Here is a 14,368-nt window from a genome sequence, read left to right as displayed (position 1 = left end):
TCTGAACGTCATAGCCACGCACTATTTGGTATGGTGCATACTATGATGTCTCTTATCGAATTACCACTATCGTTTATGGGTTATGCATTAGAGACAACCGCACTCACTTTAAATAGGGCACCGCGTATTTCCGTTGAGATGACACAGTATAGACTGAGATTTAGAGAAAACTAAACTGTCGTTTCTTGAAAGTTTGGGGTTTCGACACTTATGTGAAAAAGTTTCAGTCTGATAAGCTCGAACCCAAAGCGGATAAATGCATCTTCATAGGATATCCAAAACAGTTGGGTACATCTCCTATCTCAGATCCGAAAGCAAAGTGTTTGTTTCTAGAAACGGATCCTTTCTCGAGGAAAGGCTTCTCTCGAAAGAATTGAGTGGGAGGGTAGTAGAACTTGATGAGGTTATTGAACCATCACTTCAACCAGTGTGTAGCAGGGCGTAGAAAGTTGTTCGTGTGGCGCCTACACCAATTGAAGTGGAAGCTGATGATGATGATCATTGAGCTTCGAATCAAGTTACTACAAACCTCGTAGGTCGACAAGGTCGCGTACTGTTGCAGTGTAGTACGGTAACTCTGTCTTGGAGGTCATGTTGTTGAGCAACAGTGAACCTACGAGTTATGGAGAAAGCGATGGTGGGCCCAGATTCCGACAAATGGCTGGAAGCCATCAAATCCGAGAGAGGATCCATGTGTGAAAACAAAGTGTAGACTTTGGTAGAACTACTTGATGGTCATAGGACTATTCAGTAAAAATGGATCTTTAAAAGAAGACAGACGATGATGGTGATAAGTCACTATTAAGAAAAGCTCGACTTGTCGCAAAGATGTTTTCGATAAGATCAAACAGTTGACTATGATGAGACTTTCTCACTCGTAGCGATGCTAAAAGTCTGTTAGAATTATGTTAGTTCTTGATGCATTATTTATGAAATATTGCACGTAGGATGTCAAAACATTGTTTTCTCGACGGTTTCCTTGAGCAAACATTGTATGTGATACAACCAGAAGGTTTTGTCGATCCTAAAGATACTAGCAAGTATGCAAGCTCCAGTGATCCTTCAATGGACTGGTGCAAGCATCTCGGAGTTGGAATATACACTTTGATGAGATGATCAAAGATTTTGGGTTTGTACAAGGTTTATGAGAAACTTGTATTTCCAAAGAAGTGAGTGGGAGCACTATAGAATTTCTGATAGGTATATGTGGTTGACATATTGTGGATCAGAAGTAATGTAGAATTTCTGTAAAGCATACAAGGTTGTTTGAAAGAAGTTTTCAAAGGAGTACCTGGATTACGCTACTTGAACGTTGAGCATCAAAGATCTATGGAGATAGATCGAAAGCGCTTAATAGAAGTTTCAACAAGATGCATGCCTTGACAAGTTTTTGAAAGAGTTCAAAATAGACCAGCAAAGAAGGAGTTCTTGGTTGCGTTGTGAGGTGTGAATTTGAGTAAGACTCAAAACCCGACCACGGCAGAATAAAGAGAATAGACGAAGGTCGTCTTCTATGCCTTAGCCGTAGAATCTAAAGTATGCCATGCTGTGTACCGCACCTGAAGTGTGCCTTGACTCAAAGTATGTTGAGAGGTACAGAGAGTGATCCATGATTGAATCACTAGCAGCGGTCGAAATTTATCCTTAGTAACTAATGGACTAAGGAATTTTTCTCGATTATGGAGGTGATTAAAGAGTTTGTCGTAAAGGGTTACGTCAATGCAAGCTTTGACACTAATCCGGATAACTATGAGTAGTGAAACGGATTTGTATAGTAGAGTAGATATTTGGAGCATTTTCGAATAGCACGTAGTAGCAGCATCTATAAGATGACATAAAGATTTGTAAAGAACGCACGAATCTGAAAGTTTCAGAACCGTTGACTAAAACCTCTCTCACGAGCAAGACGTGATCAGACCCCATAACTATATGGGTGTTGGATTCGTTGGAATCACATGGTGATGTGAACTAGATTATTGACTCTAGTGCAAGTGGGAGACTGTTGGAAATATGCCCTAGAGGCAATAATAAATTAGTTATTATTATATTTCTTAGTTCATGATAATCGTTTATTATCCATGCTATAATTGTATTGATTGGAAACACAATACTTGTGTGGATACATAGACAAAACACTGTCCCTAGTAAGCCTCTAGTTGACTAGCTCGTTGATCAAAGATGGTCAAGGTTTCCTGGCCATAGGCAAGTGTTGTCACTTGATAACGGGATCACATCATTAGGAGAATCATGTGATGGACTAGACCCAAACAAATAGACGTAGCATGTTGATCGTGTCATTTGGTTGCTACTGTTTTCTGCGTGTCAAGTATTTGTTCCTATGACCATGAGATCATATAACTCACGGACACCGGAGGAATGCTTTGTGTGTATCAAACGTCGCAACATAACTGGGTGACTATAAAGATGCTCTACAGGTATCTCCGAAGGTGTTCGTTGAGTTAGTATAGATCGAGACTGGGATTTGTCACTCCGTGTGACGGAGAGGTATCTCGGGGCCCACTCGGTAATACAACATCACACACAAGCCTTGCAAGCAATGTGATTTAGTGTAAGTTGCGGGATCTTGTATTACGGAACAAGTAAAGAGACTTGCCGGTAAGCGAGATTGAAATAGGTATGCGGATACTAACGATCGAATCTCGGGCACGTAACATACCGAAGGACAAAAGGAATGACATACGGGATTATATGAATCCTTGGCACTTAGGTTCAAACGATAAGATCTTCGTAGAATATGTAGGATCCAATATGGGCATCCAGGTCCCGCTATTGGATATTGACCGAGGAGTCTCTCGGGTCATGTCTACATAGTTCTCGAACCCGCAGGGTCTGCACACTTAAGGTTCGACGTTGTTTTATGCGTATTTGAGTTATATGGTTGGTTACCGAATGTTGTTCGGAGTCCCGGATGAGATCACGGACGTCACGAGGGTTTCCGGAATGGTCCGGAAACGAAGATTGATATATAGGATGACCTCATTTGATTACCGGAAGGTTTTCGGAGTTACCGGGAATGTACCGGGAATGACGAATGGGTTCCGGGAGTTCACCGGGGGGGGGGGGGGCAACCCACCCCGGGGAAGCCCATAGGCTTTGGGGAGACACACCAGCCCTTAGTGGGCTGGTGGGACAGACCCAAGGGGGCCTATGCGCCAAGAGAAGAAAATCAAAGGAAAAGAAAAAAAAAGGAGGGAAGAAGTGGGAAGGGAGGGGGACTCCTCCCACCAAACCAAGTCCAACTCGGTTTGGGGGGGGGGGGGGGTAGTCCTCCCCCCCTTGGCTCGGCCGACCCCTTGGGAGTCCCTTGGACCCCAAGGCAAGTTCCCCCTCCCTCCTCCTATATATATGGGGCTTTTAGGGCAGATTTGAGACGACTTTCTCACGGCTGCCCGACCACATACCTGCATAGTTTTTCCTCTAGATCGCGCTTCTGCGGAGCTCGGGCGGAGCCCTGCTGAGACGAGATCATCACCAACCCCCGGAGCGCCGTCACGCTGCCGGAGAACTCTTCTACCTCTCCGTCTCTCTTGCTGGATCAAGAAGGCCGAGATCATCGTCGAGCTGTACGTGTGCTGAACGCGGAGGTGCCGTCCGTTCGGTACTAGATCGTGGTACTGATCGCGGGATTGTTCGCGGGGCGGATCGAGGGACGTGAGGACGTTCCACTACATCAACCGCGTTCTCTAACGCTTCTGCTGTATGATCTACCAGGGTACGTAGATCACTCATCCCCTCTCGTAGATGGACATCACCATGATAGGTCTTCGTGTGCGTAGGAAATTTTTTGTTTCCCATGCGACGATCCCCAACAAATACATGAACTCCTCATACTATGGTCATCTTCGGGAGTGGTACCGGCTATTGTCACTTTGGGGTTGTCGGGTCATAACACATAGTAGGTGACTACAACTTGCAAGATAGGATCAAGAATACACATATATTGGTGACAACATAATAGGTTCAGATCTGAAATCATGGCACTCGGGCCCTAGTGACAAGCATTGAGCATGGCAAAGTAGTAGCAACATCAATCTCAGAACATAATGGATACTAGGGATCAATCCCCATCAAAACTAACTAGATTACATGATAGATCTCATCCAACCCATCACCGTCCAGCAAGCCTACAATGAGATTTACTCATGAACGGTGAAGAGCATCATGGAGTTGACGATGAAGGAAGGTTGGTGATGACGATGGCGACGATCTCCCATGTCCGGAGCCCGGAACGGACTCCAGATCTGCCCTCCAGAGGAAGAACACGTGGTGGCGGCGCCTCCGTATCGTAAAATGCGATGAACTCTTCTTCCTGATTTTTTCCGGATGAAAGGGACTAAATAGAGCTGGAGTTGGAGGCGGTGGAGTTCCGTGGGCCCCACAAGCCTGCTAGGCGCGACCAGGGGGGCCCGTGCCTGGTGGGCTTGTGGGCTCCTCGCTCCACTTCTCCGGTTGATTCTTGCGCCAGTATTTTTTATATATTCCACAAAAATTCCTCGTAAATTTCTAGGTCATTCCGAGAACTTTTATTTCTGCGCAAAAATAACACCATGGCAATCCTGCTGAAAGTTAGACTCCAAAACAAGGGCAAAAGAGTTTGGAAAAGTAGATACGACGGAGACATATCAGTGGGGCGCCTGGCGCACTCACACGCACCTTTAGTCCCGGTTGTAGCTACCGACTGGGACTAAAGGCCTATTTTCGGTGGCCCAAATTCCGCGTGGGAAGGGACCTTTAGTACCGGTTGATGGCTGCAGCCTGGACTAAAGGTCTATTTTCTCTTTTTTATTGTTTTTGTTTTTCTAAACATGAGAGTTTCTCTTTTGAAATTTGGAATAGCAGTTAGACTATTTATAGTTTTGGAATGAATATTTTTGGTTTAGGTAGAAAAAACTACAAAATTTCTATTAGTGCTAGTATTTTTCAAATTTACATAGTTTAAATTTGAATTCTTTCAAAATTTATGTGAATCACTAATTTGTGAATAACTTTACTTTAAAAATAATTTTTTTAGTCATTTTTTTATGATGTTTAATATTAGTGTGTTTTATCAGTATACTTAATTTGGTAATTTTAGGTTATTAAAAAATGATATGCCTTTTTAAAAGATGAGTATTCGTCCGAACTCCTAATACTTTAAAAGAGATTGTCCAGTTTCTACACGAAGTGCGTCCAGTTTTTGCCATAACCCTCCCAACTTTTTAGCACATTCTATGTGGGTGAAATGATGATACCATGCCAAGTTTCAGCCTTTTTAGAGTTCATTTGTAGAGCTTTTCAATTTCAGTGTCATTTAGCTCAAAACAAAATCATTAAATGCATGAAAAATTGCAAATGAGGTGAGAAAGGGTTGAAAATTGATTATGTGGCTTTGAATGATGCATATTAAGTGCACAAAAAGTCTACAGTTGAAATAAGTTAAAAAATGAAATTCCTTTGTAAGAGATGAGTATTCGTCAGAAACCCTCATACTTCGAAAAAGATTGTCCAGTTTATACACGAAGTGCATCCAGTTTTTGCCATAAACCTCCCAACTATTTAGCACATGCTATGTGGGTGAAATGATGACACCATGCCAAGTTTCGACCTTTTCACAGTTCATTTCTAGTGTTTTTCAATTGCAGGGTCATTTAGCTCAAAAATATAATTAAATACATGAAAATAGCAAATAAAGTGAGAAAGGGTTGATAATTGATGATGTGGCTTTGAATGGTGCATATTTAGCACACAAAAAGTCTGGAGTTGAAATAAGTTCTAAAAAATGAAATTCCTTTGTAAGAGATGAGTATTCGTCCGAAACCGTGATACTTCGAAAGAGATTGTCCAGTTTGTACACGAAGTGTAACCGGTTTTTGCCGTAACCCTCTCAACTTTTTAGCATATACTATGTGGCTGAAATGATGATACCATGCCAAGTTTCAGCCTTTTCAGAGGTCATTTGTAGTGCTTTTGAATTTGAGGGTCATTTAGCTCAAAAAAAATTCAATAAATGCATGAAAAGATTATGTTTGCACATAATTGCATTTATTAAATCTGAGCTACATAATGTTTTCTTCGCATTTCAAATGCCAAAACACACATATATACCCTAACTCTTACACTAAGATTCCCTCGGGTTTGTCCGAAGTGGAACTTTCCAGATAATCCCGGAAACTCACTAAAGAAGAAAGTGATGACGGTGAAGCCGGTCACATCCGAGATTGGGATCTTGGAGTGATAACGGTGAACTTCCGCTTCATGCACAACCAAGGAGGAAGGTTATAGATACATAGAGTCACATGCTTGGTGCTATGATTGCTGCTCTCCCCCCAAAAGGATAACTGTCATCTAGACTTAAAACCAAACCAATAGTTCCTTGCATCATCTGCAAAGTCCGGCCACTCTCTCTCGATTTTCCTCGACTATGACCCATCAGTGGGTACTCTCAACTTCCCGTCTTTCTTACGCTCGTCTTTGTGCTATTGCATCAACTTGGCATGCTCTTTGTTTTGGAACAAACGCTTCAACCGTGGTATTAAAGGATCATACCACATCACCTTGGTAGGAATCCTCTTCGTGGGGCGCTGGCCCTCAACACCGTCACCAGGGTCATCCCGACCGATCTTATAGCGCAACGCACCGCATACGGGGCATGCATTCAAATTCTCGTACTCCTCACCGCGGTAGAGGATGCAGTCATTAGGGCATGCATGTATCTTCTGCACCTCTAATCCTAGAGAGCAGATAGCCTTCTTTGCTTCGTACGTACTATCGGGCAATTCATTATCCTTTGGAAGCATCTTCTTTAACATTTTGAGCGACTTTTCAAAACCCTTGTCACATACACCATTCTGTGCCTTCCATTGGAGCAATTCCAGTGTGGTACCCAGCTTCTTCTTGTAATCTTCACAATTTGGGTACAACAATTTCTTGTTATCCTCTAACATGCGTTGCAACTTCAGCTTCTCCTTTTCACTTGCGCAGTTTCTCTTTGCATCAACAATGGACCGACCAAGATCATCAGCGGGCTCATTTGGTGCCTCTACTTCAGCTTCTTCCCCCACTGTAGTACCATCATATTCAGGGAACAAAGGATAGTCCTCTTCTTCTTCATTCTCTTCCATTAGAACCCCTCTTTCTCAGTGCTTGGTCCAACAGTTATAGCCGAACATGAAACCGGACGTAAACAGGTGGATGTGAATGACTCTTGACTTAGAGTAAGTTTTATCATTCTTACAGCCAGCACATGGACAAGACATAAAATTATCCCGTTGGTTTGCCTCAGCCGCACGCAGAAAACTCTACAAGCCATCAATGAACTGGGGAGAGTGTCGGTCATTGTACACCCATTGCCGGTTCATCTTCATTGCACAAGACCGAAAAGACCAAATTGATACAAGTTCACACATAAACTTCATACACACGTATTCTCATAAAAAAATACAAGAGTTTCTAGCTAAAGCATTTAAATGCAACAACAAATGCGATCAAGATTGAAACTAAGGTAACAATTGATCCAACATCATAGTGATACCAAGCCCCTTTGTTTAGGGCATATTCTCTAATCTTTTTAATCTTCAAGCGCATTGCGTCCATCTTGATCTTGTGATCATCGACGACATCGGCAACATACAACTTCAATTTCATCTTCTCTTCTTCAATTATTTTCAATTTTTCTTTCAAATACTCATTTTCTTTTTCAACTAAGTTTAACTTCTCGACAAGGGGGTCGATTGCCATTTACGCTTCACATACCTCCTAGATAAAAATATCTATGTCAACTTGATGGGCATAATTGTCATATAAACAAGAAATTCAACAAATAGCTATAAAAGAGAATATACCACATCCTAATCATAAACCGGACGGGGGCCGACGGGGACGGATATCAAGACCATGGCATTATGTATAACAAACAATCATATAGATAAGAAAACTATCTAAATCATACAAATAAGATTTTTTTGGAATAAAAAGGATAAGAACAAGGTGGTGTCGGCGATGAGACGGTGCTGGCGATCGACGGTGGTTAGGACGGGGACGGGAAAGCACTAAGTAAACCACACCTACACATATGCAAACTAAGAAGTTAATTTGAGCTGAACTTGCATACAAATCAAATAAACTCGCACATCGTTACTCCCAAACTAAAACCCACAAATCACTATAATTATAGAGCATTGAACGAGTTAATCTAGCTGTGAGAGATGAAAGGACAAAGTTGCTAACCTTTGTGAACACTTGGATGGATGGGGTGCCTCAAATCTTGACAAATCTAGGAAGAAATTGAGGATGAACTCGAACAAGGGAAGAGAACAGAGGAGAGAAACGAGAAAATAGAGCTTGGGATCGGGCTAGACAAGCACTATTTATAGTAATCCTTTTAGTCCTAGTTGATGATATAAACCGGGACTAATATCTATCTCTAATCCCGGTTTGTATTACCAACCTGGACTAATGGCCCTCGCATGGCCCCTAGCCAGACGCAACCCTGCCACCACCACTTTAGTACCGTTTTTTCACACAAACCGGGACTAGAGGTTCCTAATAAACCTGGACTAAAACCTAGCCTCATGAACCGGGACTAATGGAAGCATTTTGTCCCGGTTCAGAAACCAACCAGGACAAATGCGTCGAACCAAATGCGTGTTTTCTACTAGTGCGTCATTGTAATATATTAATTCACACAGCCTAGCTAGTCATTTTATCTAGTTTGTACCAACTCATAATTATTATTTTGCTACATCACATAATAACCTACCTACTATTGGCAGAACTCCCTCCGTCTGAAAAAGATTGTCAACGCCTTACTTAATTTTCAATTTTGCAAAACAACCCTTCAAACTATTAAACTGTTGCTAATCAACCCCCTCTGCATCTTCCTCGTTCCCGTGTTGCCCGCCCACACCATGGTCATCGTGGCCACCATCAGCACCCGCCGTCGGGACCAACCCTCGATGATGGGAACATGTGTCGTATGACGAGGGATACGTGACAACTGTGTCGAAGGGCAGGAGCAACACGGCCGCATCCCGGAGGAGGGAGGAAGTCAAGGGGCTCGAGGAGGAGGAGGACGGCTACGGCGATGCCGATCCACTGAGCCTCAGCAGAAGCGGCTACGCCGACGAGCTGGGGGAGTAGCGTCGCCTTTAACGCTGGCACTGCCTGCGGCATCGATGAGCCCGACCCCTCCTCGGACCGGTTGATCATCTACAAGGTCCTGCTCCTGTTAGATAGTTAGATAGAGTTTTATGTATTCCTTTCAAACTCAACTATATCTTCTTCTGTCTAACTCTTCCTCTCTTGTAATCTCGTTTCCTTCTCGTGTACGAACTCTGGGAAGCATCCTAGTAGTCTCCCTTCACTTGTAAACCACGACAATTACTCAATAAATACAGTGGCCCGAGACCAAAGGGTTCAACGCTTGTCCAAATTTTCATGGTCATCATAACCTACCCTCACTGATATAGATAATCGATAGAAAACCATCTAGCCCGAGAGGAAACAGATCTAGCTACGTGTCGAGAGAAACAAAGCTATGTCAGGTTCTGCTCCTTCCACTGCTGCCTCCATCGTGTCCACCATGACAATCCTGTCCACCCAATTCGCTGGCTCTACCTACGCATCGTCTTCCACCTCCAGCAGCGCTGCTATCTCCCTCGGACCTCCTTCATTGGAAAAACTGATGAGGACCAACTTCCTTCTTTGGAAGGACATTGTGCTGCCTCAAATCAAAGGGGCACAGATGGATCACTACCTCGACGTCGCAAGCCTGGTGCCCCCTGGCACCATCACCATCACTAAGGATGGGTAGGAAGAGCAGGTCATGAACTATCGCCGGACGATCTGGTACGGCCAACAACAACTGGTATAAGGATACCTTATGGGATCTCTTTCACGTGAGGTCCTTGCGCAGGTCGTAATTCTCCAGACGCCGGCTAAAACATGGAAGGCCATCCACACCTTCTTTGCTATGCAAACTCAGCTGCAGCTTGTCAACTTGCTCATCACGCTTGCAAATCTTCAGCTCTGACCGATGAGATTGCTTGCACTCGTTCCCTACCTCGAATGGAGAAATTGTCTCCTTCGTTTTGAAGGGTATGGCCATAGAGTACAACTCGGTCATTGTCACACCCAAGATGCGACCCTATCCTCAATTTGGCACGAAGGCCTCGTCAGGGATAGAAGCGCATCTCGTCGTGTCGCAAGAATGGATATCGTTACAAGTACATGTACTGAAAAGAAGAGATATATAACAGAGTTGCCTTACACTCGCCACATGCTACATCAGAGTCACATCAGTACAGTACATAATCATCAAGAGTAAGAGCAGGGTCCGACTACGGACGAAAACAAACGAGAAAATAAGAACGACGTCCATCCTTGCTATCCCAGGCTGCCGGCCTGGAACCCATCCTAGATCGATGAAGAAGAAGAAGAAGAAGCAACTCCAAATGAACAATCAACGCGCTCGCGTCAAGTAACCTTTACCTGAACCTGCAACTGGTGTTGTAGTAAACTGTGAGCCACAGGGGACTCAGCAATCTCATTTCCAAAGGTATCAAGACTAGCAAAGCTTAATGGGTGAGGCATGGTTAAGTGGTGAGGTTGCAGCAGCGGCTAAGCATATATTTGGTGGCTAAACTTACGAGTACAAGTAATAAGAGGGGGAAGATCTACGCATTACGGACGTGTCTACTGATGATCAAATGAATGATCCTGAACACCTACCTACGTCAGACATAACCCCACCGTGTCCTCGATCGGAGAAGGAACTCACGAAAGAGACAGTCACGGTTACGCACACAGTTGGCAAGTTTTAATTAAGTTAACTTCAAGTTATCTAGAACCAGTGTTAAACAAAGCTTCCACGTTGCCACATAACCGCGGGCACGGCTTTCCGAAAAGATTTAACCCTGCAGGGGTGCTCCAACTAGTCCATCACAAATTACCACAAGCCGCATAGAAATCCTCAATCACGAAGCTCGCGATCTCGTCGGATTCCCTAGTGGAAAACCTCAACTCTGAGATTACCCAAAGCATCACCGGAATCCCGATGCACAAGATATCTCGTCAAAGGTAAAACTAATCCAGCAAGGCCGCCCGACGTGTCGACGATCCCGATAGGAGTCGCGTACCTCGTTCTCAGGACACGGCGGATGAGCTAGACGTCGGGATCGCTAAACCTCCGGGTGACCAGAGGGGCGCTGGACATCGCTCAGGTGGGGCCAACACTCATGAGGAGCACTGGCCCAGGGGTTGATTAAATTTCCTCGGGTTAATTACTCCCTATGCAGTTTATTAGTTATTAGGCAAATGTAGTACCAAAGTTGGGCCCTGCCAGACCAGCTTTAATCTAAAACAAATTATCAAGGGGGTCCCCATAACAACCCCGATCGTGTTAGGAGCGCTCATATATGGAACATAACTAAGGGGGCAAAGGTGGAACAAAACACCAGGCTAGAAAAGACCGAGCCTTCCACCTTTTACCAAGTATATAGGTGCATTAAATTAAATAGCATTTAAATATGATGATATAACAAGGAACCCATGTTTTCACATGGAAGCAACTGCACCTGCAACTAGCAACGCTAACACAGGGTTAAGCAAGCAGTAACATAGTCAATCAGTGGTTTGCTAGGTCGAACAGGTAGAAAGTAATCATGGCATTGTTGAGAGGCTGAAATTTAACAAGTGGTAGGCAACGAGACATAAACGATAGAAGCGGTAAACTAGCATGGCAATGATAGTAATGGTATCTGGGGAAATGATCATCTTGCCTGAGATCCCGCTGAGAAGAAAAACGACTCCGTGAAGCAGACGAACCGATGTAGTCGAACGGTCCTCACATCCGACACGCTTGCGGAACTCTATCGAGACGGAGGAAATCGGAAACAAGCATCAACACACGATATACACCACACGATGGAGGACACACATGATGCATGAACGGTCTAATGCAAGTCATGACAATCACAACAATCAACACTACACATTAAGTGAAGCTCGAAATGCAACGGGTTGCATATCGACGAAACTCCACATTTAATTGTTTAGTTCACTCCCGTTAATTTACACGGCAATATTTAAAATGTTGTTAACATGGCAAGGGGTGAAGCACAAATTAAACTACCTAGCTAGGCATTTTAAATGAGACCGGAAACGACATATAGCATCTCCGAAATGACCCCATGCGTTAAATTCTAATTCTGTCCAGATTTGTCCTAATCACATTTTAAATTTGTTAAACGTCGAAACAAAGTGGTTCACGTGAAACTACATGTCGTTCTAGCCCATTTACATAGATGGCTCATTTTGAACGGAGCTACGGTCAAATAGTCACGACCTAAACCGTTTTCAACACGCCGAGACGCAAACCGATGCAAACATCACACTAAACAGATCTAATTATGCATGAGAGTTGGTTTTTGTGAAACTACAGAAAATTCTAAGCAACTTACATGTTGAAACATTTTATCCGGTGCACGGTTAAATCTATATGAATTTTACAAAAGGGCGTTTGAGTCTGTCCAAAATATAAAAAAAGGAATTGCTAGGATTTGAACCCCAGATCCCTTGGATGGACATTAGTAGCCCTACCACCAGACTAATTAAGTGGTTGTGTCAAAATTGACAAAACAGCACAAAAATTAATATGGCAGAAGCCCTACCACCAGACTAATTAAGTAGTTGTGTCAAAATTGACAAAACAGCACAAAAATTAATATGGCAGAAGCTGAGCGCATGGAGAGGCATAAATCCTAAAAATATAACATGCATGGGGATTTGATGCCTGGATCCCATGGCACAACTAGCTAGCACTAACCACTACGCTATAGCATCTGATTGGTACTGGAAACTAAATGTATGCTCTAAATAGCGCATATCCTGGCGGATCTACAAAAGAAAGGGGATCAGATCGGGAGGAACTTCTCACAACAGGGAAAGGAGACGCCATGGCGGGGTAGGCAGGCTAGGTCGCCGGCGGACGCAGGTCCAGGCGAGGGCGGCGGCGTGCTCCAGTGCAGGAGGCGCGACAGGTCAACGCGGGCGGCCTCCTTCTCGCTCGAAGCAGAGGCGGGCGCTGGCTCTCCCGTTTCTCTGACGAACAGAGGCAAGAACAGGGGAGCACCACTGTGGCGACTTGGATGGGCATGGAGGTGAGCTCGAGTCGGATCCGGAGGGTCTTGGCGTCGCGGTTCCATTCCCGCTGACGGCAGCGTCTGGCACCGCAAGGTCGGCCGACGGGGAGCTTCTTGGGGAGGCGACCATGGTTCTTCTCTGAAAAAACAAGAGATGGGAAGAACTGAGCAACAGAGAGAGAAAGGAGGAAGGAACAGAAGGAGGAACGGGGCAGGGAGAGGGGCGGCGAGGTCCTACCTGCGAGAGGTCGGCGGCGGCGGCGGGGCGTTGCTGGAGATGCCTGGAGGCGCGGGCACCACAGGAAGCCAGGAGGAGGAGGGGGCCTGGTCGAGGCTGGCCAGGGGTGGCGCTCGAGGGCGAGGGCGAGGAAGGCCGAGCTCGGGCCCGTTCGACCATGGCGGCTCGGGCTGCAAGAGGCCCTGGCGCGGCTGTTGTGCAAGGCACACCGTCAGCGTGCTGGTGGTGGAGGTGGAGAGGCCGAGGCGTTCGCCTGGAGAAGAAACACGGGAGGCCCACGCACACAGAGGCGCGCTGGTCGCCGGTGGCGCGCTCCGACGTGACGACGAGGTGCTCGGGGACGTACGTGGGGCTGTGGTCGTCGGATTTGTCCAGGACACAGGTGGTAGGGGACGAGTGCGCACGGGAGTCAGGCTACGGTGGTGGGGTGGGGCTCTCGTTGACTAGATCGGGAGGCCATTGGGCACTAGCAGATCCCGAGGGAGTGGCGGCGCGGACGGGACAAAGGGGAGGGTTTCTAGGGTTAAGTAATTATTAGGCAGTGAAGGATGGCTTAAATAGGAAGGGATTAGGTTAGGGTTTTTTTAGATCCGCTATCACTACAAGAAATATGCTCATATGTGATGTTTTTTAAAATGTCGTTGATGAATTCGTCATAAATCTATGACGATTTCATCCGAGGTCATCGTAAACAGTTTGAGGGGATCAAATCTACATATAAATTACGACGATGTGAGTCAAAAACGTCGTAACCGCATAAGATGAGATCGTCATAACTTTTACGACGATTGTAAAAATGTCGTAACATGTTTTAACTATGTTGACATGTCACTCGTGGGTCCATTATATCCCACCTCATCCTAGTTTGTGAAGCAACCTACTATTCTATCATTCCAAAAATTCTCGAAAAATTCTCATAAATACTTTGGATCATATATTTCTCATATATGTGAAAACCCTTCCTTCCATAGTTCAAAAATAATTCAGCAAT

At 44.8% G+C, this 14,368-nt stretch overlaps 1 protein-coding gene across 1 annotated transcript; it reads right to left on the bottom strand.

Annotated features, from left to right (window-relative positions):
- Positions 1-12,917: 12,917 nt before the first annotated feature.
- LOC123440900 (translation initiation factor IF-2-like) lies at positions 12,918-13,883 on the bottom strand. Its single transcript, XM_045117444.1, has 2 exons — positions 13,378-13,883; positions 12,918-13,278 (listed from the first exon to the last, which is right to left on the bottom strand). The coding sequence occupies exons 1-2, from the start codon at positions 13,534-13,536 to the stop codon at positions 13,039-13,041; spliced, it is 399 nt and encodes a 132-aa protein (XP_044973379.1). The 5' UTR covers positions 13,537-13,883; the 3' UTR covers positions 12,918-13,038.
- Positions 13,884-14,368: the final 485 nt, after the last annotated feature.

Source organism: Hordeum vulgare, chromosome 3H (genome assembly GCF_904849725.1).
Source record: "Hordeum vulgare subsp. vulgare chromosome 3H, MorexV3_pseudomolecules_assembly, whole genome shotgun sequence".
Classification (NCBI taxonomy): Eukaryota; Viridiplantae; Streptophyta; class Magnoliopsida; order Poales; family Poaceae; genus Hordeum; species Hordeum vulgare.
This window is presented reverse-complemented; position numbering and strand designations above follow the sequence as displayed.